Source organism: Planococcus citri, chromosome 1 (assembly GCF_950023065.1).
Source record: "Planococcus citri chromosome 1, ihPlaCitr1.1, whole genome shotgun sequence".
NCBI lineage: Eukaryota > Metazoa > Arthropoda > Insecta > Hemiptera > Pseudococcidae > Planococcus > Planococcus citri.
Genome location: NC_088677.1, coordinates 22,244,916 through 22,267,780, shown reverse-complemented (window position 1 = coordinate 22,267,780; position 22,865 = coordinate 22,244,916). Strand labels below are relative to the sequence as shown.

Genomic DNA, 22,865 nt, shown 5'->3' with positions numbered 1-22,865 from the left:
ACTCTGTCCTCACTCTGACTGAAATAATCTAAAAAGTTCAAACTTGAACTTGAGACGTTAAGAGTGATGGGAAAGTGTTCAGCTAGTGCAAAAAATAATAAATAAAATATTAAAACAATCTGTTTGATTTTTCTATAATTGAAATGAAAATTTATCACAATTTTTTAATTTTTACCTACAGTTATGAAATGAAAAGTCACAGGAATATACAATACTGTAGAGTATCAATCTCAAAAGTTCGGAGAAAATCTCAAAAAAGTAATGAATACCAAAAAAGATCAACTCATTGAGTTTTTAATTTACTCATTTTACTGATACTGAAGAATGATTGAAGGAAATGAGGACAATTGATCTCAATTCTTGACTAATCTTTTCAATATTGCAGTTTGTGTAAGAACTAAGAAATATACAGTACTTTTGGATCATTTTAATTTTTATCTTTCTTTAACCATCTACAATCATGTTTGCGATTCCGAATCCGATTTGCGATCTACTCCAGCAATTAAATGTAAAATTTTCAGTACACTGTCAAGTCGTTGATTTCTTTTTTTCAGCATTTCATTTTCTCGCTTCAATCGATCAATATTTTTCATCGCTTCTTTCTGGAAATTCTGACATGCTTGGTTATCTTTCTGTAAAATCGAAACATATTTTAATGTCACATTCAGGTTTTATACCCTCTGATGTTCTTATTTTCTCAAATTTGGACTGGCTTCGACCTACATGATACATGGAAATGGATTCTCGAATAATAACGTCTTCAGTTAATTTACTGTTGTCAGTGTTGTCTGGATCATTTCTTGAAGCTTTCATCGTATGGACTGGCATAATAATTAAACGAAAGATATAATATTATTTTAATGAACTTCACTCCACCAGTATATTATGTAGAATTATTTACGAAATTATTTGAAATTCTAACTCAAATTTAGCAGTGAAAAGTGTTGATAAAACAAAACTCAGATAACATTATCAACAGGAACAAGATGGCGGATGAGTATACCCATGTTGTATATTGCCTTAATAAGATCGTATAGAGCATTTACAAAATTGCTGCATACCCTAGCGCCTGTGCCACGGGATGACAACTTGGCCGGCACTACTATAGACGCATACGATTTCTCATGTAAAAAATGCAATTTTTTCGATTGTACGCGGGTTCTGGTGAACTTCCATGTAGTCTCAAATTAAAGGCAATAAAATTCTGTATCGATTGATCTTAAATTTTCATCATTTCGCGTAAAAATAACGATTTTATGAATACTTCTATTTTACTGATTTTTGAATAGTACGTACGTCATCTTTAAACTATAAACTACTCGAAATTTTCAATGAGCACATATGTGTTTTGAATGATTAAAATGTTCAGAATTTTATCCTCTTTAAAATGAGTTTTTCCCGAAAGCTCTACCTTTTACCGTTAAAAAGTTCTCGAAGCTTTAAGTTGCAAAAACCAGCTGCAGGCAGTAATCATTGAACTTTGAACTAAAATTAATCGAAATATTCAGTGAACACATAGGTATTTTAATGCAGAAAATTGTTTGTAATTTTATTTTCTTTAAAATGGGGGTTTCCCGAAAGCTCTGCCTTTTACCGTTCATAAGTTCTCGAAGCTTGAAGTTGCAAAAACAAGGCGAAAACCAGCTGCGAGCAGTATAAGTATTGAACTTTGAACTGAAATTAACCGAAATTTTCAGCGAACACATAGGTATTTTAATACAAACAACAAAACGTTCGTAATTTTATCCTACTTATTTGTACCAAAAGCTCTATCTTTTACCATTCAAAAACTCTGGAAGATCAAAGTTGCCGAAAGTGGTCAAATTGTATCATCACTGAGTAAGTACCTACCTATAATACCTATCAGTTCACTTTGGTATTGATCAGTGACAACTTTTGGCAACTTTGATCTTCAAGAACTTTTGAACGGTAAAAGGCAGAGCTTTCGGGAAACCCCCATTTTAAAGAAAATAAAATTACAAACAATTTTCTGCATTAAAATACCTATGTGTTCACTGAATATTTCGATTAATTTTAGTTCAAAGTTCAATAATTACTGCCTGCAGCTGGTTTTTGCAACTTAAAGCTTCGAGAACTTTTTAACGGTAAAAGGTAGAGCTTTCGGGAAAAACTCATTTTAAAGAGGATAAAATTCTGAACATTTTAATCATTCAAAACACATATGTGCTCATTGAAAATTTCGAGTAGTTTATTGTTTAAAGATGACGTACGTAGTATTCGAAAATCAGTAAAATAGAAGTATTCATAAAATCGTTATTTTTACGCGAAATGATGAAAATTTAAGATCAATCGATACAGAATTTTATTGTCTTTAATTTGAGACTACATGAAAGTTCACCCGAACTCGCATACAATCGAAAAAATTGCATTTTTTACATGAGAAATCGTATGCGTCTATAGTAGTGCCGGCCAAGTTGTCATCCCTTGGCACAGGCGCTAGGGTAAACTATCCCGCATTGCGCCATATGACAATGCTCTATGTGGAAGTTGCTCGCCATTAGCACTGATAATTTTTAGAGGGAAAACTACATTCATAAAAAAATCACGAAGCATGTAAAATATTGCAAATAAATTTGGTGATAACTGCGAACGATGAAGTGTTTAAATTCACGTCTCGTTACGTTCAAAAAATGTGTTTTACGTGTTGCCATAGTTATCATTGAATGCTAACGAAGTCATTAGCTTAGTTCATTCATCGTACGTATGCATTCAGCTGGGCTGATTATTCGTCAACGAACTCCAAAATGGAACTATACCTGGGTACCTACGTTTCTTGTATTAAAATCGGTAATTCTCCGATCATTCCACCCTTGGTAAGTAATCGTACGATAAGTCGATGTGTTTGTTCTTACCTCGATCATAAATTATTAATTCATATCACCTATTTGCAGTTGGACGAGTGTCGACGAGAAGAAATGCGATATTATCGTCAGCTAGCTGTTTCATTACAGAACCGTTTCAAATCACAAGATACCAGCAGTGATACCGGAGTCACCAGTTCGTCTGAAAGTCTACCTACGGAAAAAGAACTTGTATCGAGAATGGATCCGTTGGATGATATGAAAACCGACGATCTAGACGGTGTAGAATTAGAACATCTCGATCTCGACGGTTCTGATAGTGATGATGCTTCGCACGAACCTAGTGATTCGTTCACCTTTGCTGAAACTAACGTATCGAATACTTTCGACGAACGTGGTGATTCGTTCACTTTGGCTGAAAATAACTTATCGAGTACTCGAGAGAGGAGTAATTCGTACACTCTGGAGACTCCCAGTCCGGTACTGTTGGCTTTCATTCGATCTCTGCAGGAAAAACAACAAGATAACGATCAATCGCAGGATATTTTCACCGATACCGAGCTCGGTACACCAACTATGGCCGAACAGGCATCCGGAACCGAATGTTTGAAAGAGAAAACTCGTCGAAGCTTATGGGCTGTTCATCTACCTTCGAGTAAACCCGGAGAAACATTAACCCAATCGACTTCTTTGCCAAATAGCAACTACGTCAGTCCATCGAGAATGGTCAAACGTTCGTCGTCGCAATCAGAAGACGACGGTTCAGTCTATCACGATACTTATGTATCGAACGATGAAGATACCGAATACGTCGATAAAATCGAACAACAGTTGACTGAAAACGATATCACTCCTACTAAAAGCCCGGTTCCATTCAACGCTAACGATAGTTTCGCCAAAGATTTCAACTTACTCGATATCAGCTTCCGGTCACGAGATACGGATATCGGTCGTGAAAGCGTCGGTACATTTTCAAACTGTAGCAGCGTCAGTTTGGGGAAATTCATGCCATCGGTGGATAATAAAAAGTCAATCGAGTGCGGCGGCGAAGCTGAACAAGAAGCTTTTACGTACTTTCACGAACAACTTAAACTGAAACACAGGCAACAGTTAGCCCAACTTTTGCAAGTACAGCAACGAGAGCACGACATGTTGAAGGAACAATTCTTGAAAATTTCTCGACCTTCGAGTTGCGTCAACGTGTCTCCTCCTTCGACCCCGTTGGCGGTCTATTCTCACCACAAATCACCTAATAAAAGCATCGTTTTAGACGAATCGATCTCCACTCAGTTACTACCTATTCCTAATTCGTCGTCATCGCCTAAGAAACGATCCACTTCCGGTCAATCTCCGATTCACAGAAGGCATCAAGCTGCCAGTAAAATACAAGCTGGTGTTCGTGGCTATTTCACTAGACGGCTTTTTAAAACGAGCAAGGTCGTTTTACTCGTACAAACCATTAAAGATTGTTTAGTTACGGCTGTATCTCTTCAAAATGAAACCAATCTTGGATTATCTGAGTTGGATTTACAGAACAGGCTGTTACAACAGGTAAATGATCGGTTTTTCGTTTTTCTTCTCATTAACGTGATATTTTGTACTGATTGGGTTATATGGTTTGGTTTCAGTTGACGACTGCTTGTAACGAACTGAACGATATTTTCTCACTTCCGGTCAAAGAGAGATTGGCCATTATAGCCGAAGATAGGGAGAAGAAAAAAAGAGAATCTAGACGTACGAATACACCTCTTCCATTATCAGAAGCTACTAGACGATCTTTGCAACGAAAATTGTAACGTTTCAAGTTTTAATGCTCAAATATCTACAATATAATTTGTTTACTGAAAAAGCTAAAACGTCTGTTCGGTTTCAGAACCAGTTCACTTCCACCCGATGATCGAAAAAGATCCAGAAAACGTTGCAAATCAGCATCTTCCGTCCGTTCGGGTAAAATATCCATTCAAAAATGATCCGAGCTCTTTCTTCGTAGATTCGAATTTTTTCTTTGAACTAATGTTGAATCATTTCTCTTAGATTCGTCCAACAATACACTACCTAGTCAAAGAAGACCACTTACAGCTACAATGTCATTTTCGCACAAATACTCGATGCCGCGTTCGAATCGTAAACCTTGGAGATGATTTATCCTGTCTAAAGATCTCAGCCCAACGATTATCATAATTTTATACGTTTATTTTATAGTTTTTATTCATTTTTTTTCAGCTATTTTTATACTCCAGAAGTTTAGTTTATTAGAAAAAAAAGAAAGCAATCGTGTGATTTTTACCTGTGATCGTGAACAAGTTTATTATTACCTATTTTAAGTTTCTAATAATGAGCTTATTATAATTGTCAATTTTTGAAGTGATTTTAGCACCATTTTTTTTCCAATTTTTTATATTAATAAATTATTATTTTTTTAATTGTCTCGTGCATTAGAAATGGTTTTGTTGATTGATTTACAGAAGAAGTCAAATTTTATATCGCTCCCCCCCCCTCCCCCAATGAAAATTGAGTAAAAATGAATCGTACAATTTCTAAAATTGACCTCGCGACCAATCAAAATGAGTTAGAAATTTATGACAAGATTCAAATATTTCGACAAAAACATTTTTTGAGCAATCTCGTTTCAAAATTCTATCCAGAGATCTAATTTAAAATTAAATTAAAACTTGTTAAAATTTATTACGCAAATAAAATAATTGTGTAACTCTACTTGATTCATCTCACAACATAAATCACAATGCGAGATTTTCAACACATGAATAAACAATACGGTTTCTAAAAAAGCCTAACTCTTGCCAATAAAAATAAAATGATGAAAAAAAGTCAAAAAACAAAGGAATGAAATAAGGGAACACTGACTACAAAAAAAAATCAACAGGAAGAGAAGTAGTAGATATTAGTAACGAAATCATAAAAACGTATTTAATTAATCATCGCATCAAAGATAAAAATAACGGAAGCTCGAACAAAAAACCAAAACGAATGCGCAGAAGAATAAATAAAATTCTTTCAAACCAGTGTAAGAGAAAATGAGTTCCAAAAACTTTGGAAAAAATCGAATCACTGGAGAAAAGTAACGAGGAAAAATAATCAACGCTAAGATCCAACGTAATAAAACAAAAGAAATTAACACACATGAAAGGTGAAGAAACTCAATACAATGAATGAGTATTATTTTCCAAGATTGATCACGAACCAATCCGTAGGTTAGCAATCCAGGGCTCGTTGAAATTCGCGTTCGTTTAGATCGTACTCTTCTTGATGCAAAATTTATTCGTTCGTTCTAAAGTCACAGCCATAAAGGTCCAGTTTTTGGCATTTTTACAGCTCCCGTAAATCGTAATCCTAAAACAAACTCGAGTTAAGTACGAAGAATTTCTGAAAACTAAGATAATATTCATGATATAGGATGTTTTCAAGCTCACTTTTGGTCTCGCGACGTATCTGACTCGCTAATTGCAACGCTTCCGCAGTTTCATTTTCATTTGCATTTTTATTCGTCATTTGGGAGAGGGGGAGGGGGAATCTTGAAAATTACCTTTATTTGACTGGGCAATCCCTTCTAGCACAAAGACATTCAGGTACATATAAGGGGAGCAGAATACTAAATAACATTTAAAATGTTCCGATTTCAATAATTATTATATTTTAATAATTAAACATGTTGAAAAATTCAGTGTCCGAGAGCGCTGTACGCAGTAATTTACCATATTCAGACAGAAAACAAATAGATTTAAACCTAGGCTAGCTTTCAGGATGGTTTGTTTTTTCCTTATTGTTATTCAACGTTGTCACTTTCATCTTATTCGTCGGATTTATCTGGATTAGGGCTGGTTTCGTTGATAATTCCTTATTGTTATTCAACGTTGTCACTTTCATCATATTCATCGGCATTATCTGTCTTAGGGCTGGTTTCGTTAATGATTCTTTATTGTTATTCAACGTTGTCACTTTCATCATAGTCATCGGATTTATCTGGATTAGGGCTGGTGTCTTTGATAATACCTTGTTGTTATTCAACGTTGTCACTTTCATCATATTCATCGGATTTATCTGGATTAGGGCTGGTTTCGTTGATAATTCCTTGTTGTTATTCAACGTTGTCACTTTCATCATATTCATCGGATTCATCTGGATTAGGGCTGGTTTCGTTAATGATTCCTTATTGTTATTCAACGTTGTCACTTTCATCATAGTCATCGGATTTATCTGGCTTAGGACTGGTATCGTTGATGATTCCTTATTGTTATTCAACGTTGTCACTTTCGTCGTATTCGTCGTATTTGTCTGGGTTAGGGCTTGTATCGTTGATAATTTATGTTTAAGAGCTTTATTTTCATCTTCGAGCTGCTTTATTCTGCTAAGGTGTTCTTTATTCGACCGGATAAGCTCATTAATGTATTCCTGTAATAAAAGCGAAATGTAACCGCTGCGTTTGGAGTAAAAATAACACAAGATGAAATGCATACTAACCTGTGTGACATATTTGATGACTACTTTTTGACCAACACTGATATTAGCATCATTCGGAGGAACAACAGTCATAGAAGACTGACCATTTTTATCACCTTTGGCTGGAAGGAAGCATTGAACGACTTGCACTGGATTGGTATCCTCAGAACGAACATCCGGAGAAACATTCGCAGAAGATTGGCCATTTTTACCACCTTTCGCTGGCAGGTGGCTATGAATGAGTTTTGCTGGATCGATAACTTTACAACGACCAGCATAAGTATTTTTGTATGAAGGAGGAATAGTCACAGAGACCGCAATATTTTTACTGCCTTTCGGTGGCATGTGGCAATGAACGAGTTGTGCTGGGTCGATAATTTTACGACGACCGGAGTTAGTGTTTTTTTTCGAAGGAACCTTGATCACAGAATGTTGAGCAATTTTGTCACTACTCGGGATGACATGTCTGATATTATGTGTAGGAATGGCGTTATAACGTAATTTCGTCCTGCTGTCAGGATCGACGCTTTTTACGATGTCTTCTTCTTTGAAATGTTTCTCGCACAGCTTTCTCGTAGTGGTTATTTCGGGCATGCGGCAGATATCCATCCACTGCTTTCTGCGTTCTTCGTTTTGTGGGAAGCTGCAAAAACAACACATTGAAAGTACAAACTCGAAACAATAATACGTATTTTAAATATACTGCGAGTTCTGGAATCAATCTGCACGATCATCATCAAGAATTCAATCACTTACCTGAAGTAACTTATTGCTTTGTCGACGTTTCCGCATAATGCACATATTTGTCTTCTCCGAAGCATTTTACCCTTAAATTTATCACACGAAAGACTTCGATTTCTCGGAGGATTCAACGATGGTACGGCATTTCTAAGCAATCTGGCTCGTTTGGCGTTTTCTTTGAAGTACTTATCTTCGAAATGAATCGAGCACAAACGCACATTCACAAGCTGGTTCTTTATTCCGCAAAAGTCCAGCCAAAGTTTTCGAACGTCTTCAACTTGTGGACACCTAATAAACGTAAACCAAATATAAAACGTGATACGTTGAACAATAATGAGCGAGTGTTTGATAGTAGAACTTACCTGAACACTTTGGGTTTGCGACCACAAACGAAGCACTTCATTATGACGGCAGAACGGTGATTCCGAAGTTCACAATTTCAACGGTAACATAAATCCTGCACAGAAAACAGTCAAGTGATGAAGATTATAGTAAAACGATACCATTTTATGAGTTGAAACAGATCAGCCAAGCGATGGAAGAGATGAGTATAAGAAAAACACTTCGACAACTTTGTAATTTACTGACAGATGACTGTTGAGGAGAAATTGAGGTTGGTTGATCTTCGTTTACAGTAGCTATTTCGTTATAATATTCTAGCAACTCTTTCGCTTATTTCAATCATGAGCTGATTTTCTTTTTCCGGCGATTTTAACGTAGGTGTTGTATACTGTTGAAAGAAAACGACGACTTACTTGTAGATTAATAAGCAGATGAGAAAATCACAGCAGCTCGACTGTACAATTGACTGACGAATAGTATGGGCAAATTAGGATTAGTTGAATGTCTTCAAGAGCAAGCACGTTGTTCGGAGATTTTTGTAACCCTTGTTTCTTTTTTTTTTCGTAAAACATTCCTTTTAAAATCGAAAACGAAATAATTATCAATTTATCACTCTACAAAATGTTCTATTATTTATTTTTGTTTTGAAACGATTTTTTGCAGTGTTACCAGTTATGATATTCTTGAAAGCTTTTTCAGGCCTTCAAGCGAGCTTTACTTCAAGCAACTTCCAGACTTCCACATGCGATTGCTACACACCATTTTTATGCGCGCTGATTGGCCCGTGTTGCTCTCCTCGGTCCTCTTTCCATTCATGATTCAGTGCTTCTCAGTTGTCTGGTGAATTCAAATTTTAATTTTTAATCCGCCACCAAATTCCCGATCGGCGATCACATATTAAATCCACGAAACGAAAATTAATTATTATTTATTTTGCCCCTTCTATTTTGAAGATAGGCTACAAAAATCGATAGATTCCAATTGCCAATTCCAAACAAAAATGACCCAAAAATTCACATTTATTTTCAAAATCGGTGGTTTTGAGCAAAAAGTTTGAAATTTGAATTTTTCCATTGATTTGGTCAGGTATGCATCTAAAATATTGATTTTTTCATCTCGGAAAATCGGCGATGGAAAACTGAAACCTGAAACTAAAACTAGAACTGAAATGAGAAAAACTGAATCTGAAAACTGAAAATTTGAACTGAAAAAAATAAAACTGAAACTAAAAACTGAAAACTTGAACTGAAATGTAAAAGTTTTGCCATCACTGCAATTAAGATTCCCATATTTCTTCGTAATTTTTGAGTTTGAATTTGAAATTTGAACTAATTTTGAAGTTTTTGTCGCCAAGTAGCAAATTAGTGTATGAAAATTGAAAATTCATGAAAGCAAAGAAAAATTCATCTTTTTCCATTTATTTTCTTTTTGAACCTCAAGAAATGACGAAAACTGAAACTGAAATGGAAAACTGAAAGTGTGAAAAGTGTGAAAACTTGAACTGAAAAAAGCAAAACTGAAAACTTAAACTAAAAAAAAATAAAGCTGAAACTAAAAACTGAAAACATAAAATGAAAAAAATGAAAAAAAAACTGAAACTGAAAATTGAAAACTTGAACTGAAATGTGAAAGTTTTACCATCACTGCGGAAAATTTATACTTCTAAAAACAAAATAACAACATTGTTTTCCATAAGAAGTTGATTTTTCTGACTGTAAATTTTTTAAAATTTAAACAATGTTGTGTGTTAGTTGACCTCAGTTTTTGAAAATTTATCATCCAGTGTGCAAATCAACATTCTATTTTTGATAGTACATAGAAATAGAAAATAATATTTCTAACCTTTTTTGTGGGGAGGGGAGGATTTTAGGAAGCCAAAAATATAATGTTCGATGGTAAAAAATTATATTTCAGACCTTGACATTTTTCAAATTTACCATAGGTAGGTAGTAGGTACCTACAGTTTTTTTTTTTTTTTTTTTTTTTTTTAATAATTGCTCATTTTGAAAAAGAAAATTCACCAAGTTCGAGCGAAGCGAGGGCGAAAACTTTCAAAAATTTATCAATATGAAAAGCTAAATAAAATCAGTTTAATTATGGTAGAAAATTATACTTCTGATTTTTCAAACTTGAACATCTGCCATTTTTAGGAATTCCAAATTTCAAAAAATGATAATCCGAAAAGTAAAACAACATTATTCTTTAAGTATGTGAAAAGTTTATTTTCGTGGCTCTGTTGATATTTTCTCATAACGATACCTACTTGAGGAATTTTCTAGAAATCTCAATGTCTTCAAAAATTTGAATAGTTATACAAAATACGACTGTGGTTTTTTTATTTCTATGTATTTTCTTGATTGTGGTATTTTGAATACCTATTTGTTTATTTTTCATCCAAGAAGTGGAAGTACCTACGTAATAAATATAAAAAGGAAAATTTTGGAATTTCATTTATTGTTGACAATTTTTTTATTTATAATAATGTCAACATCATCGGTAGTCGGTAGCTTGTAAGATGAAATTTCAGCGAAAAAAATAGAATAATTTTTCTCAGTTCACAGTTTCAAACTGGTCACCTATCAAAGTTTTAGGTAGGCAACTCAAACGCTTGTATGCATCATTTGTTGCTTTTACTTTCTGTGAATAAGTAAGCAGCCGCAAGATCAATGATTAATTTTCCCCATGAATCATGATTGTACCTTCCTATCTAATACCTATGCAATTAATTTCACATCAATACCTTTCATTTTGAAAAACGTATCTATTTTAAGTTCATCCCACTACACAAATGAAAACGCTACCCATAAAATTAAAAATTTTCAAATTAATTGTGTTCTGTGAAGCACGATTTTTCAAAAAAATTAAATACGTATCTACAAAATGAAAAGCTGATAATTTTCTTTCAATCACATTGATTTTGATGGATTGATAAAAAAATTTTTAAAAAAATGAAAGAAATTCACTCGTCATCATTTCTGCAGATGAGCAACATTAATCAACATCTGAAAAGTATAATATAAATGAAAGCAAAGTTGGAAACTTGGAAAGCCAGCTAAAAGCCAAAAATCGAAAGCTGATGATTTTTGCGGATTCGTGTAAGCTGAAATTCAGCTCAGCTTTCTCCTTTTAGTCTGCCTGAAAGCTATTCAAAAGATTTAATTTTTTCGACTGTCCTATTAGTTTTTTAAAAATTTTAATTCTGCGTGTTTTAAAAAAATATATGAAAATCCCCCCCCCCACTAAATCTTAAGGTGAAAGAAAACTTGGAAAAGAAAGTTTGAACGTTGAAAACGTGAAAACTGATTTAAATTGTTTCAATTTTTCATAGAAAAAAATGAGTTTTAAATTGCTGAGCAGGCAATCCGTGCTTGCCCGCAAGCTAGCCAAGAGCCAGTAGAGCCAGTAGTATCAGCAATATCAGTTTTGAAAGCAAACTAGAGCAGCAGATACAAGGTATTTGAAATTCCATTTCAAGAAGTCGAAAGTACCTATCAGGATGAACATGAACTGCAAATGCCTAAAAATAACAAGAAATGAACTTTTGACACGACTGTATCTTTCATCTGATCACAACTGTGATGTGAGTGACCTCGCATATAATCCGGCTTCATTATAAAGTTTGCCTAAACCAGTTGTAATTAACTAAGCTCAGTATGGTTTCGACGTAATTACAATATTTTCACGATATAGGTACTTAGGTACCTTAGCAGACAAGAATACCTACATATAATAATTAAAAATGGCACATTGCATCACTGTTGTCGTGTTTAAAACAATGCTAGGTACCTATACAAATTCTCTATATGTACAAAAAACATAATAGATCGATAGTTAGTGTTAAATAAGTACAATATAATGTAGGTAGTTGGTAGGTACCTGATCTATTTTTGAAAAGATGTACTGAAAACTTCAAATTTTAGGTTAGGTACCTTTGAAAAACGGATGTGCTAAATTAATTATACCTACGTGAATTTGATTTTTATAGGTACGTTCATTTATTCGTAGGATAAGATATACATATATATCTAACAAGAAATTGTGCAAAAAAGCCATAAAGCGCCTATATTTTCAAATATGGAAAATTGTGTAACATCTAGAAATACTTATGTGTCGTTTGAATATAAACTTGCATCGCAGAATGCAGCACCGATGCTTATGGTTAAAACCAAAGCATTACATAAGAACTTGTCCAGATACCATGACCGTAATCTTTGTGATAATTTTATTGTATAAGCTGCAGGTACCTAATTGAGATTTATACTTTTGCTTCTGCTTACTGAGGGAGGTGTGACGCGATATTAATTGTTTAACACTTGTCATTTCCTCGTTATGTAGATACCTACGTCGCTGTTTATGTACCTATTTGAAATTGACGTCCAATGATCAAATACAAAATTTTGATCCCAAGTCTTCACCAATTAAACAATTTTTCCATAAAATATCTATGGGGATGGGGAAGAAGTGGATGAAAGAATGACATTCACTTTAGGATCTTTTTGGTTTACTATGGCATTTTCAGCATTGAAAGTATTTCCTCTAAATTTTTAACTGTACCTAAAATTTCAATAAAAAAATTGGATTATAATCCTCAGACGATATATAGTGAAAAAATGTTTTAAATTGTAGTTTTATACCTAAGATTTTGAATTTAACCTCAAGAATCTACGTATAGAGTCATTAATGGCGCCAAAAAATTACCAGGTGAAATGTTGTTTGGAATTCGCTGGTATTCTTTTCTCAACACTTTGTACATTATTGACTATGAGTGAATACGCGAGTAATTAATTACCGATGTTAATTTTTCTTCGCTGATGCTGGTGTAACTCTTAATAAGCGTCGACATCATCAATTTTCATTGATTACTTCTTATAAGTAACTTATTAGTGTAACAGCATCGACTATTGTAATTATATTTCATTTCAGTGTAAAGCAATGATAATTAATTATTCGCATTTTGCTGTCGAGAAGCTGTTTCTAAACAATATTACAATATTCATTGAAATGAGTCTACTCTACAACCTTTGCGAAAAAAAAAATAAAATACAATTACATTTGTTTTCTGTATAGTTTTGTTTTATGTAGTCTTTCATTCGGTGAACAATTGCTGCCGCCTTTTTAATCCGGCCAGATAGTTTACCTGTGGAAAGTTCACTGCCACTGACTGTGAGGTGAACGCTTTATATATGTATAGTAGCTTTATATGTAGTAGGTAAGGTAGGCATATAATATTGTTTTGAACTGATGTAGAATGTGTTTTTGATGTTTATGATTTTTGATCTTCCTTTAAGCTGATTATGTTTTATTCGTTACCATGTACATTTTTTTTTTTTTTTTTTCTTACATGGCTTAGTCGATTTTTATACCTAGGTACATCGTGAACTGAACTTGTTCCAATTTTTTTATTTTTTTATATGTATGTAGAATAAGTTTGGATTTTCGTTTGAATTAATTTTGTTACCTACATATTAAACGTCTTTCCTAAATGTTTCGATTTTTAGTTTTTTTTTAACTCGTGTATTTTTTTTTTTTTTTTTTTTTTTTTATTGAAAAATTATATCAAAATTATCAAAAGAATTGTTTTGTTGGAGAGGATTATTTTTCCTGCGTTTTTCATGCAAGATTATTCCTCAATTTTCTTTATTACTTTAAAACATGCTTTCAAATACCTACTTTCTTACTCGTGTGTCTGGGTTGAGTTTCATCTAACAAAGTTTAAATTGTTTTGGGAGGGTTTTATTTTTAATTTTTTTTAAAAATTAGGTAAAATAAATGTTTTGGGTTTTGGTGGTGAGTTATTTCGCTATCGCTTTACAACTTGTCTAGTAGTCTAGCTAAAATTGTAAAAGGATCATTGCTCGTAACCAATACCAATTTGTGTATGTTGTGAAATAAATTACAGCAAATTTCGGATTCCTTCGCGAACGGTTATATTAGCTCTAAAATATATCAATTACGAAATAATCCGCAGTATTAAAATTACATATTAAACTTACCTACGTACGTTAGGTACCTACATATTGTCGAAAACGACGTTTAAAATACGACGAAAATTGTATTAATTATGCGAGCAAGTCATGAGAAAATATTGTCACACACTGAGCAACATCAACCTTACTCGTACTTTTACTTTCTTTATTAAAAATAAACAAAATATGATTTTACTTATTATATTAAGGTAAATAACATATGAAAATAAAACAACGCGACCGTTATATTTGTGTAAAACTGCGCGTTAATATTAATAAAGGGAAAATGCTTGAATTTTGGAGAATAAAAATTGTAGGTATGTATTAATAAGCCATAACATTTTAATCGGAAATAAAAAACAATCAGGAAGAAGAGAGAGTATTTTGAGTATTTTATAGTTAAACCTCGTGAATTAATATTGAAAATACGGTATCTGTCGATTCGATGAACTTCGTTGCATTACCTACCAGCTGATCTTTCGCGGTTCATTACGTTCTTTCGGGTGAGGTGAGATGTAATTACCTATCTTTATAAAGACGCGAAGTGTTCGGATCTTTCAGTTGGTTTCTTCCATTATGAAGCTTGTCATTAAGGAAAAACATAAAATTGCTGGCAGTAGGCTTCTCATGCCGCTATGTTATATTTTTAGCGATTAAGAAATCAGCTAGGCCGCAGGCAGAAGAATCTAATTTCATTTTTGTAACAGTTCCAGAAGTATTCATATATGTACTTTATTGGTAGGTATGTAATTGCAAGTTATGTACTTACCGATATTCCACGATCAAAATGCAAATTTCATTTCACGAGAGAATTTAAAATCGTGGTAAAAAAGGGAGTTTTGAAAAAGAACACGTGAGTCGAGAGGCCTCATTTCAAAATATCTCCTCCCCAAAAAATATCCATATAATTTAAAAAAAAATTATAAACAGTATTCCAAAACAACGCGAGGATATTTAATTTTTGTTTGGATAGCTGAATTTTGTTTGCGAGGTAGCTGCAATGTGAGCTTCAAAATAAGAAAAAAGAAATTGTGTACTTTTCATGAAAATATAATTCAAAATCACAAAAATAGCCAAAAGAGTATTACCAGGTGAATTAGGCGAAATGGCCCTGTTCCCAGATTTAGAAAATTATGAGGGATTATTGTTGAGTACCTCCAAAAAAAATGTTGGAGCGGAATTTGCACCCCTCAACGCGCAGCTCTTGGACAGTACAGCCAAAAAAAAGTGTTTTAGCGGGAAAAATCAATATCCATGAGTAGTGGGGAGAAAATTCTGGTACCAAGTGGAATGTGTAGGGGAAGCATAGGTAGGCCTTTCAACAGGTTATTTTCAAAAATTTTCATCATAGTGGTGGGAGTAAAATTGACAAAAGAGAACTTTGAACCGCCACAGCTCAGGATTGATGGGTTGGGCGGTTGGGCACAGAAGTTGTTTTCACCAAAATATGTCTTTTTTGTCGTAAAAATTAAAATACATTTTCCTCCGAAGTTATCAAAAAAATCCTAATATTTTTTTATAAAATTGAACCAAAACAAAAACTCTGTGTTAGCCAAAATTTTAAAATTTCTATTTTTGCCAAAATTATCAAAAAATGTTAACTTTTGTGAAAATTTCCAAAAAAAACACCTGTTTATTGCCAAAATATTCAAAAAAATCTTATCACCTGAAAAATTGTCAAAAAAAATTAAAAACCATCTTCCTGACATACTATACAATCTTCTGGCTCACTGTCTAATGGTAAGTGATAGAAAATTCAGAGTCAATAATACAACGATGCTTTCTCTGACTAGTGACTTCAGAACAATTCGAGCAGGAGTACCTCAAGGAAGCGTATTGAGCTGGGCCCAATATTATATCTTCTCTACATGGATGACATCCCTCTGACAAGCAAGGTCACAATGGCGACATTTGGGCTGATGACACTGCAATTACCACACAAGATTTTGATCCAGATGTTGTAATGGACAAATTACAAATTGTGAAATTACAAAACAACTTAAACGCAATAAACGAATGGTGTTAAACAATGTCAAACGTGGAGAATCAAAATCAATAGCGAAAAATCAAGCTACGTCCTTTTTACCAGAAGAAAAGTTGAAACAACTTGCTCACTAATGTTTAATAACGATGAAATACTTCCAAAAAATGTCCTCAAATATCTGGGATTACACCTTGATAACCATCTCACATGGAGAGATCATATTCTGAAGAAGAGAACTCAACTCAACAATAAACTCAAATCACTTTATTGGCTTCTTACTTCTTAGTTCTTGGAACTAATATGCTGAACTGACAAAACAAGAGCTTAATATACAAATGTTTATTCAAACCAATTTGGTCCTATGCAGGCCCAGACCACCAGACCCTACCACTGAGTTACTGAGAAAATCTTGATGGGCTGCAACGTATTTGGGCTGGTGAGGTAAAAACTGGGCAGCTTAAAAAATTTCTGAATGAATTTTTACACTCAGTGTCTTGCACTTTAAAGAATGGAAGAAAACAATTTGGCAAATTAATTGAGGATGACTTGAGGAGGCCAGAATCAGGGCTGCTAAAATGCGATACCTCGGTGGGCCGCTAAATTTTCTGTGCTCTAGGGTCCAGCCCTGGTCCTATGGTATTGAACTATGGGGTTCAGCTAGTGAATCCAATATCCTGATTATTGAAAGATTCCAGAACAAAATTCTAAGAAAACTTATAAACGCGCCATGGTATGTGAAGAACACAGGGATGAGGCCCCGAACAATTTTTTTTTGGGTTCTGGGTTTCAGGGCTTGGGCTTTCAATTAGAAATTTATTAGGTCTTGGGCTTGGATTGGGACCTAGGAAATTTTGGGTTTGGGTTTCAGGGCTCAGTGTCCAGTGTCCAGGGCTTGAATGAAGTGTTTAGGGCTTTCCAGGGCTTTTCAGGGCTTGAAATTGAGGGTTCCATGGAAAAGGGGCCTTACGGCCTTAGTCATTTTTTTTTCATGTAGGTACAATTAATTTTGAATGTATTAAATTTTTTTTTATCAATTTCACCTATAGACACTGTACCTGGGGGAAGACAACGAACTAGCGGCCATATTGGCTGAATTATGTGTGTCATGCCAATTTATCCCGCTGGGTGCTTTTGGCTGCGCTGGTGTCAAATTCTTGAACAAAGTACCATGCGAAGTACAGCGCGCGCATCCAACTACTATCAATACCATCCCTCTTCCCCGCTGCTTGCAAACTGACGTATACCGCAGCCAAAAGCACCCAGCGGGAGAAATTGGCATGACACAAGATTTTACTACCGTCCCTTTTCCCCGTTGCCTGTAGTTCAGTGTCTTACCCGGAGGGCACAGGTAGGTACAGTGTCTATAATTTCACCATATTATTCAGTGGTATTGAACTGTTCTTCCATGAAAAAAAAAATTGGAAAATGTTAGCTTGTAGAAAAGTTTTATAAGTTCATTTTTGAACTTATAAAAATCAGTAATCACTAAAAAAAAAAAACTGAGGTCCCTTTTCCATGAAGCCCTTCAATTGCAATTTTAATGAAGAATAAAGTAAAATCTTATTTGATTTTCTGTTGGAAAAAAAACACATTCTAAGGACAGATGACAGATTCCGATTGCTTTTTTCAAAATTATTAGAACATTTTTTTTTTTTTTTTTTTTTAAATCAGAATTGAATTTTTTGGAGTTTTTAATTATTGTCCAAAGTTTTTAAGAATCATTTTTCAAAGAACAATAAACTACCTACAGAATATTATAAATAATGTACCAAAAACCTCTTGAAATATTAAATTTTTTGCTGAAGTTATAATGTTCGGGCGTGAGACCTGTTTGAAAATGCCAAGTCGATAGAAGTTGCGTCCAACTAGTGAGACTGTGGTTTTCACCGAGTGTGTCATTCCAATACTTCTCTTCTCCTAGATCTTGTTTCATTGGTCCAAAAGGTGATAATCGCTTGGAGAGATGTTGGGACTATGGGGTGGATGGTTAAAAACTTCCCCTTTAACAATTTCAGTAAATTTCTCGTCTGTTTCACGGATTGAGGGGGTTATGTTCATCACTCAGCTGATGAGGCACCCATCGCACGAATAATTTTCAAAATTTTAGTCTTTTGGCCAAAAATTTTATCAACACTACCATAAGAGATATCTAATATTTCACTTATTTCCTTTACTTCTGATACCACAATTCTCTGAAATCAATTTTTCGATGTCACTCGCGGATTTGTCCGTTATGAGCCCTGATCACAGTTTGGGTTTCGGGGCTCACGGCTCACGTTCGGGGCTTGGTTTTCAGAGGAAAAGGTTTTGGGCTTCGGGCCAGGGCTTTGTAGTAGGTTACAGTTTTTAAGGTTTTGGGGCTTGGCCATTCGGGCATCAAGGAAATAATCGGGGCTTTTTCGGGTTTCGGGTCCTGGTCCTGGGCCAGACCTCATCCCTGGAAGAACAGCACAATTCTTGAAGATTTGGAAATACCTAGTGTGATATCACGATATCCATTAGAGGTAAGTACGAGGGTGATTCAATATATAAGTTCACTTTTTTCTGAGAAGGACTTAAAATGCACCAAATTCAAAATGCTTTTAACCACGTGATTTTGGTGAGTTTCCCTCTCTCTAGCCGCAAACGCAGCCTCGTTCGTTCACATGAACTGGATTTAGTGTCTATTGAAAGTTGCGCCAGCTTATATGAGCCGTCCAAAATCGAAGTGCGTTGTATGATCCGATTTCATAACTTGAAACGGACGAAACCAAAAAAAATTAATAACAAAGTGTCTTCAGTGTATTGGCAAGTGATTTCCTACTCGATAGTCGCGCGTTGGTTCCGTAAATTTGAGCGAGGATCATCCAAAGTAAAAGATGTGAAGACAGCTGATAGACCCCGCAGTTCCATAACGGACAAATCCGCGAGTGACATCGAAAAATTGATTTCAGAGAATTGTGGTATCAGAAGTAAAGGAAATAAGTGAAATATTAGATATCTCTTATGGTAGTGTTGATAAAATTTTTGGCCAAAAGACTAAAATTTTGAAAATTATTCGTGCGATGGGTGCCTCATCAGCTGAGTGATGAACATAACCCCCTCAATCCGTGAAACAGACGAGAAATTTACTGAAATTGTTAAAGGGGAAGTTTTTAACCATCCACCCCATAGTCCCAACATCTCTCCAAGCGATTATCACCTTTTGGACCAATGAAACAAGATCTAGGAGAAGAGAAGTATTGGAATGACACACTCGGTGAAAACCACAGTCTCACTAGTTGGACGCAACTTCTATCGACTTGGCATTTTCAAACAGGTCTCACGCCCGAACAAATGCCCCGATTTACTTGGTAATTACGTCAAAAAATAGGAAATCCACTCTAGTTTTAGAATATGTGTAACTTTTTTCAAATACATTTCTTTAAGACCCTCTCAGAAAAAAGTGAACTTATATATTGAATCACCCTTAACATCTATCAAGAAAGAATTTCTAACCACAACAATGTATTAGTCAAAAATCTTCTGAATCATGATGAAGAAAATATACTTACTATCTGCATAGATGTCATGTATTGGACGGTTAGACCTACCAGTGAGATTTCAATCTTTGAGTGCAAGCTAAATGTTACTATTTTGTAACAGATTGCTTTTTGTTCCTTCAAATAATAATTAAAAAATCTCATTTTTGCCAAAATGGTACAAAAGTTTCTTTTTCACAAAAATTATTAAAAAATCCAACTTTTGTTAAAATTGCTAAAAAAAGTTATGTTTTTTGCCAAAATTGTTGAAAAATTCCTTTTTTTAACCAAAAAACTTTGTTAGTAGCCAAAATTTTGAAAATTCCTGCTCCTGCCAAAATTATCCTATAAGCAGTCCTTGTTTGCCAGAATTGTCTGCAATGTTCTGTTTTTGCTTAAATTGTCAAAAAATCTTGTTCATGGCAATAGGTATTGTAATGAAGTTCCTTTTTTGTCAAAATTATAAAAAACCCTTTTAACTTTTGTAAAAATTGCCAAAAAAAACTTTTGTTTTTTGCCAAAATGTTCAAAAAATCCTGTTGCCAAAATTAGCAAAAATTCTCGCTTTTGGCAAAATTATCCTAAAAAGTCCTGTTTTTAGGCAAATCATTTGTCAAAAGTATTTTTTTCGTAGTTATCAAAAAAAAACACTGTTTTTTGCCAAAATAAATAAATTATTGTAAAAAAAACTTCTAAAATTTTCAAAACTCCTGCTTTTTGTCAAAATTATCAACAAGTTCTACTTTTTTGACGAAATATTTTATAGGCAAAGACCTTTTTTTGACAAGTTATCCAAAAAATTCTGTTTTATGCCAAAATGGTCAATAAAATCTTGTTGTTAGCCGAAATAGTCTAAAAGTACAGCTTTTGCAACAATTGTCAAAAAGTCCTAACGTTTGTCAGAATTTGTCTGAAAAGTGCTGCTTTTCCCATTTCTAAAATCAAGCTTCGTAATTTTATACCTATTTTTCCTGTTGATTTACTTTTCTATTCATTTCTTCTAGTTCTCTTTAAAAATAGAAAAATTCTGACCTGAAAAAAAATGTGCAATTATACTTGTAAATAAAATGATACCTATATATTTATCACATCTATAGATAAGATACATAACGTATATTTTTTCAGAATATTTAGTATGGGTTAGGGTAAAGTACCTTCAAAAAATGCTAAAAATAAATTGCGTTTTCAAATGATTTGTTCCTCTTGATGGGTCAATTTAGGTCGAAAATTTTTTTCCTCTCACTGTCAAGCCTTTGCAAATCACGTTTAATTGATCTAAATATTTTTATAAATTTCAGGAATATTTGTTTTTTGATCACCATTAAAAAAAAAACATATTCTTATCACGTGACAAAAATGTAAAAAATTGAGACACGTGTGCTAAAAGGTCCTCTCAGACAAGAATTCTGAAACATGCTTAGGTATTTCAGACAACGGTGTTAATTTTTTCTCTTCAAAGTCATACAAATAAAGCACTAGTCTTACGTGAGAAATGAGAATACCTACCTCGGAGGTCTCCTTAAATGATTTTTTTTCATGTTATAAAATTGAAATAAAAAAATTACTAAAATCAAATGACCAAGTCGAAATTAACTTTTAATCGCTGAAACCGAACTAAAATTCATTCAAAATTATTTTTTAGTACTGAGTAGGTACTTGGCGTTGGTTAGGGTCATCGTGCTAATCAATTTGAAAAATGAGTTTACCTACCTATGTAGGTACCTATATTCGTACGTATGTACGACGCAACTCCATTCATTAGCTACAAAGTTGACGTACTTTACAGCTTTTACCCTTCAAATTAATTTTAACTCGCTGATTAGCATTATAACGTTAGTGAGGTATTGTCAAATACCCCTCTTTGCCCCTTTTCCCCATCCAAAATCCTCATCATAAGTACACATACGTGGGTACAGGCAATGTTAAAAATTAAAATATAGTGTTCTGTTCTTTCTGCGCGACATCGTGGCTAATTAATGGAAATAATTTTTAAAAATCCACCAAGGAAAGGTATGAATCACCAAAAGTAATAGTTCTTTGGTTTTTTTTTAATAGCGAAATTCTCCATAAAAAACGCGCTTATTCCTCAAACAATGACGTCATATTCGCGAACATCGAAGGAAAAGATGTCATAACGCCGAAAGCGAGATACCTAAGACCCGTAGGTAAAGTATACAGCGAGGTAGAAGATCTGATTCAAGATTATAATGCCCATAGGTGGGGGCTCGGCAACTTATCTGGTACCAGGTTAAATGTAATGCCAGTTGTCAGCGAAATGAACTCATGTGCGGCGAATGTTCTGGCTTGTTTGCGACGATAACGGACGTCGAACCGTTTACGCGTTGGTGCCGCTTAAAATAGTATTTTACCATTTTTGATAATTCGAAATAAAACAGTTTTTTGTTTTTGTTTTGTGTTTTTGCGGAATGGTGTTTGGTTATAAGTGAATAGTTCAGTGTTTTTGAAATCGGTGTTTTTAAGGTATTGTGACGGTTTTGTTTTATTTGTTTCTGTGCAACTAGTTGTTGGGAAATCCATTGAGAAATGGTGAGTCTTATGTACCTATCTATAGTTTTCATATTATTAGCATTGGTAGCTTAAGTGGTGCACCTAATGAAGTCCATGTTGAGGTATGAATGATTTAGAATGCAGATCCATGCACATACAATAAGTCATCCCTGATCCAATAAGTACATATGTATTAGTACAATACTATGAAGAGCTTTGCCTACTTAGTAAAGTTTCATAATTTTGTATCTAAATGCAGATGGCAAAAAGTGCAGCACTGGTGTTTTTGAGTTTTGAGATGGTTTTGGTGGCCAAACTATCTACACTAGTGTTCAGTTTTATTTTGATTTACTTCTTGAATGCAGAAATCAAGATTCAGAAAATCTTGAGGGTTATCTCTAACAATTTGAAAATGATGGAGCTCCTATAGGATATCCTTAAATTCATTCTATGAACATGGTTGCATGTTAGAGGCCCGAGGAATGGAATATTTGTAGTACCTATAGGAAAATTGAACCCAATTTTGATTTTTTTCCCCCAAAAT

General features: G+C 34.1%; 3 protein-coding genes across 3 annotated transcripts in view; 2 read left to right on the top strand and 1 right to left on the bottom strand.

The window, feature by feature from the left end:
* The first annotated feature begins 2,469 nt into the window (after window positions 1-2,469).
* On the top strand, window positions 2,470-5,245 carry LOC135849871 (uncharacterized). The gene is made up of 5 exons (XM_065370502.1): window positions 2,470-2,834; window positions 2,913-4,373; window positions 4,451-4,614; window positions 4,696-4,769; window positions 4,857-5,245. Exons 1-5 carry the CDS (start codon window positions 2,766-2,768, stop codon window positions 4,961-4,963), a joined length of 1,875 nt encoding a protein of 624 aa, XP_065226574.1. The 5' UTR covers window positions 2,470-2,765; the 3' UTR covers window positions 4,964-5,245.
* Window positions 5,246-6,451: 1,206 nt separating this feature from the next.
* On the bottom strand, window positions 6,452-9,013 carry LOC135849872 (uncharacterized). The gene is made up of 5 exons (XM_065370503.1): window positions 8,777-9,013; window positions 8,384-8,478; window positions 8,037-8,309; window positions 7,302-7,923; window positions 6,452-7,232 (listed from the first exon to the last, which is right to left on the bottom strand). Exons 2-5 carry the CDS (start codon window positions 8,422-8,424, stop codon window positions 6,573-6,575), a joined length of 1,596 nt encoding a protein of 531 aa, XP_065226575.1. The 5' UTR covers window positions 8,425-8,478; window positions 8,777-9,013; the 3' UTR covers window positions 6,452-6,572.
* Window positions 9,014-22,050: 13,037 nt separating this feature from the next.
* The window catches only part of LOC135849868 (uncharacterized), a 67,076-nt gene continuing 66,261 nt past the window's right edge, over window positions 22,051-22,865 (top strand). The window contains exon 1 of the mRNA XM_065370498.1: window positions 22,051-22,360. The gene's annotated coding sequence lies outside the window, so the exon portion shown is untranslated. The remainder of the gene's footprint in view (window positions 22,361-22,865) is intronic.

Coding starts and splice junctions, on each gene's coding strand:
- LOC135849872 (XM_065370503.1), bottom strand. CDS start 8,424: ATGAAGTGCTTCGTTTGTGGTCGCAAACCCAAAGTGTTCAG. Junction 8,310..8,383: donor CGCAAACCCAAAGTGTTCAG/GTAAGTTCTACT, acceptor TACGTTTATTAG/GTGTCCACAAGTTGAAGACG. Junction 7,924..8,036: donor AAAGCAATAAGTTACTTCAG/GTAAGTGATTGA, acceptor TTGTTTTTGCAG/CTTCCCACAAAACGAAGAAC.
- LOC135849871 (XM_065370502.1), top strand. CDS start 2,766: ATGGAACTATACCTGGGTACCTACGTTTCTTGTATTAAAATCGGTAAT. Junction 4,374..4,450: donor AGAACAGGCTGTTACAACAG/GTAAATGATCGG, acceptor GTTTGGTTTCAG/TTGACGACTGCTTGTAACGA. Junction 4,770..4,856: donor AGCATCTTCCGTCCGTTCGG/GTAAAATATCCA, acceptor CATTTCTCTTAG/ATTCGTCCAACAATACACTA.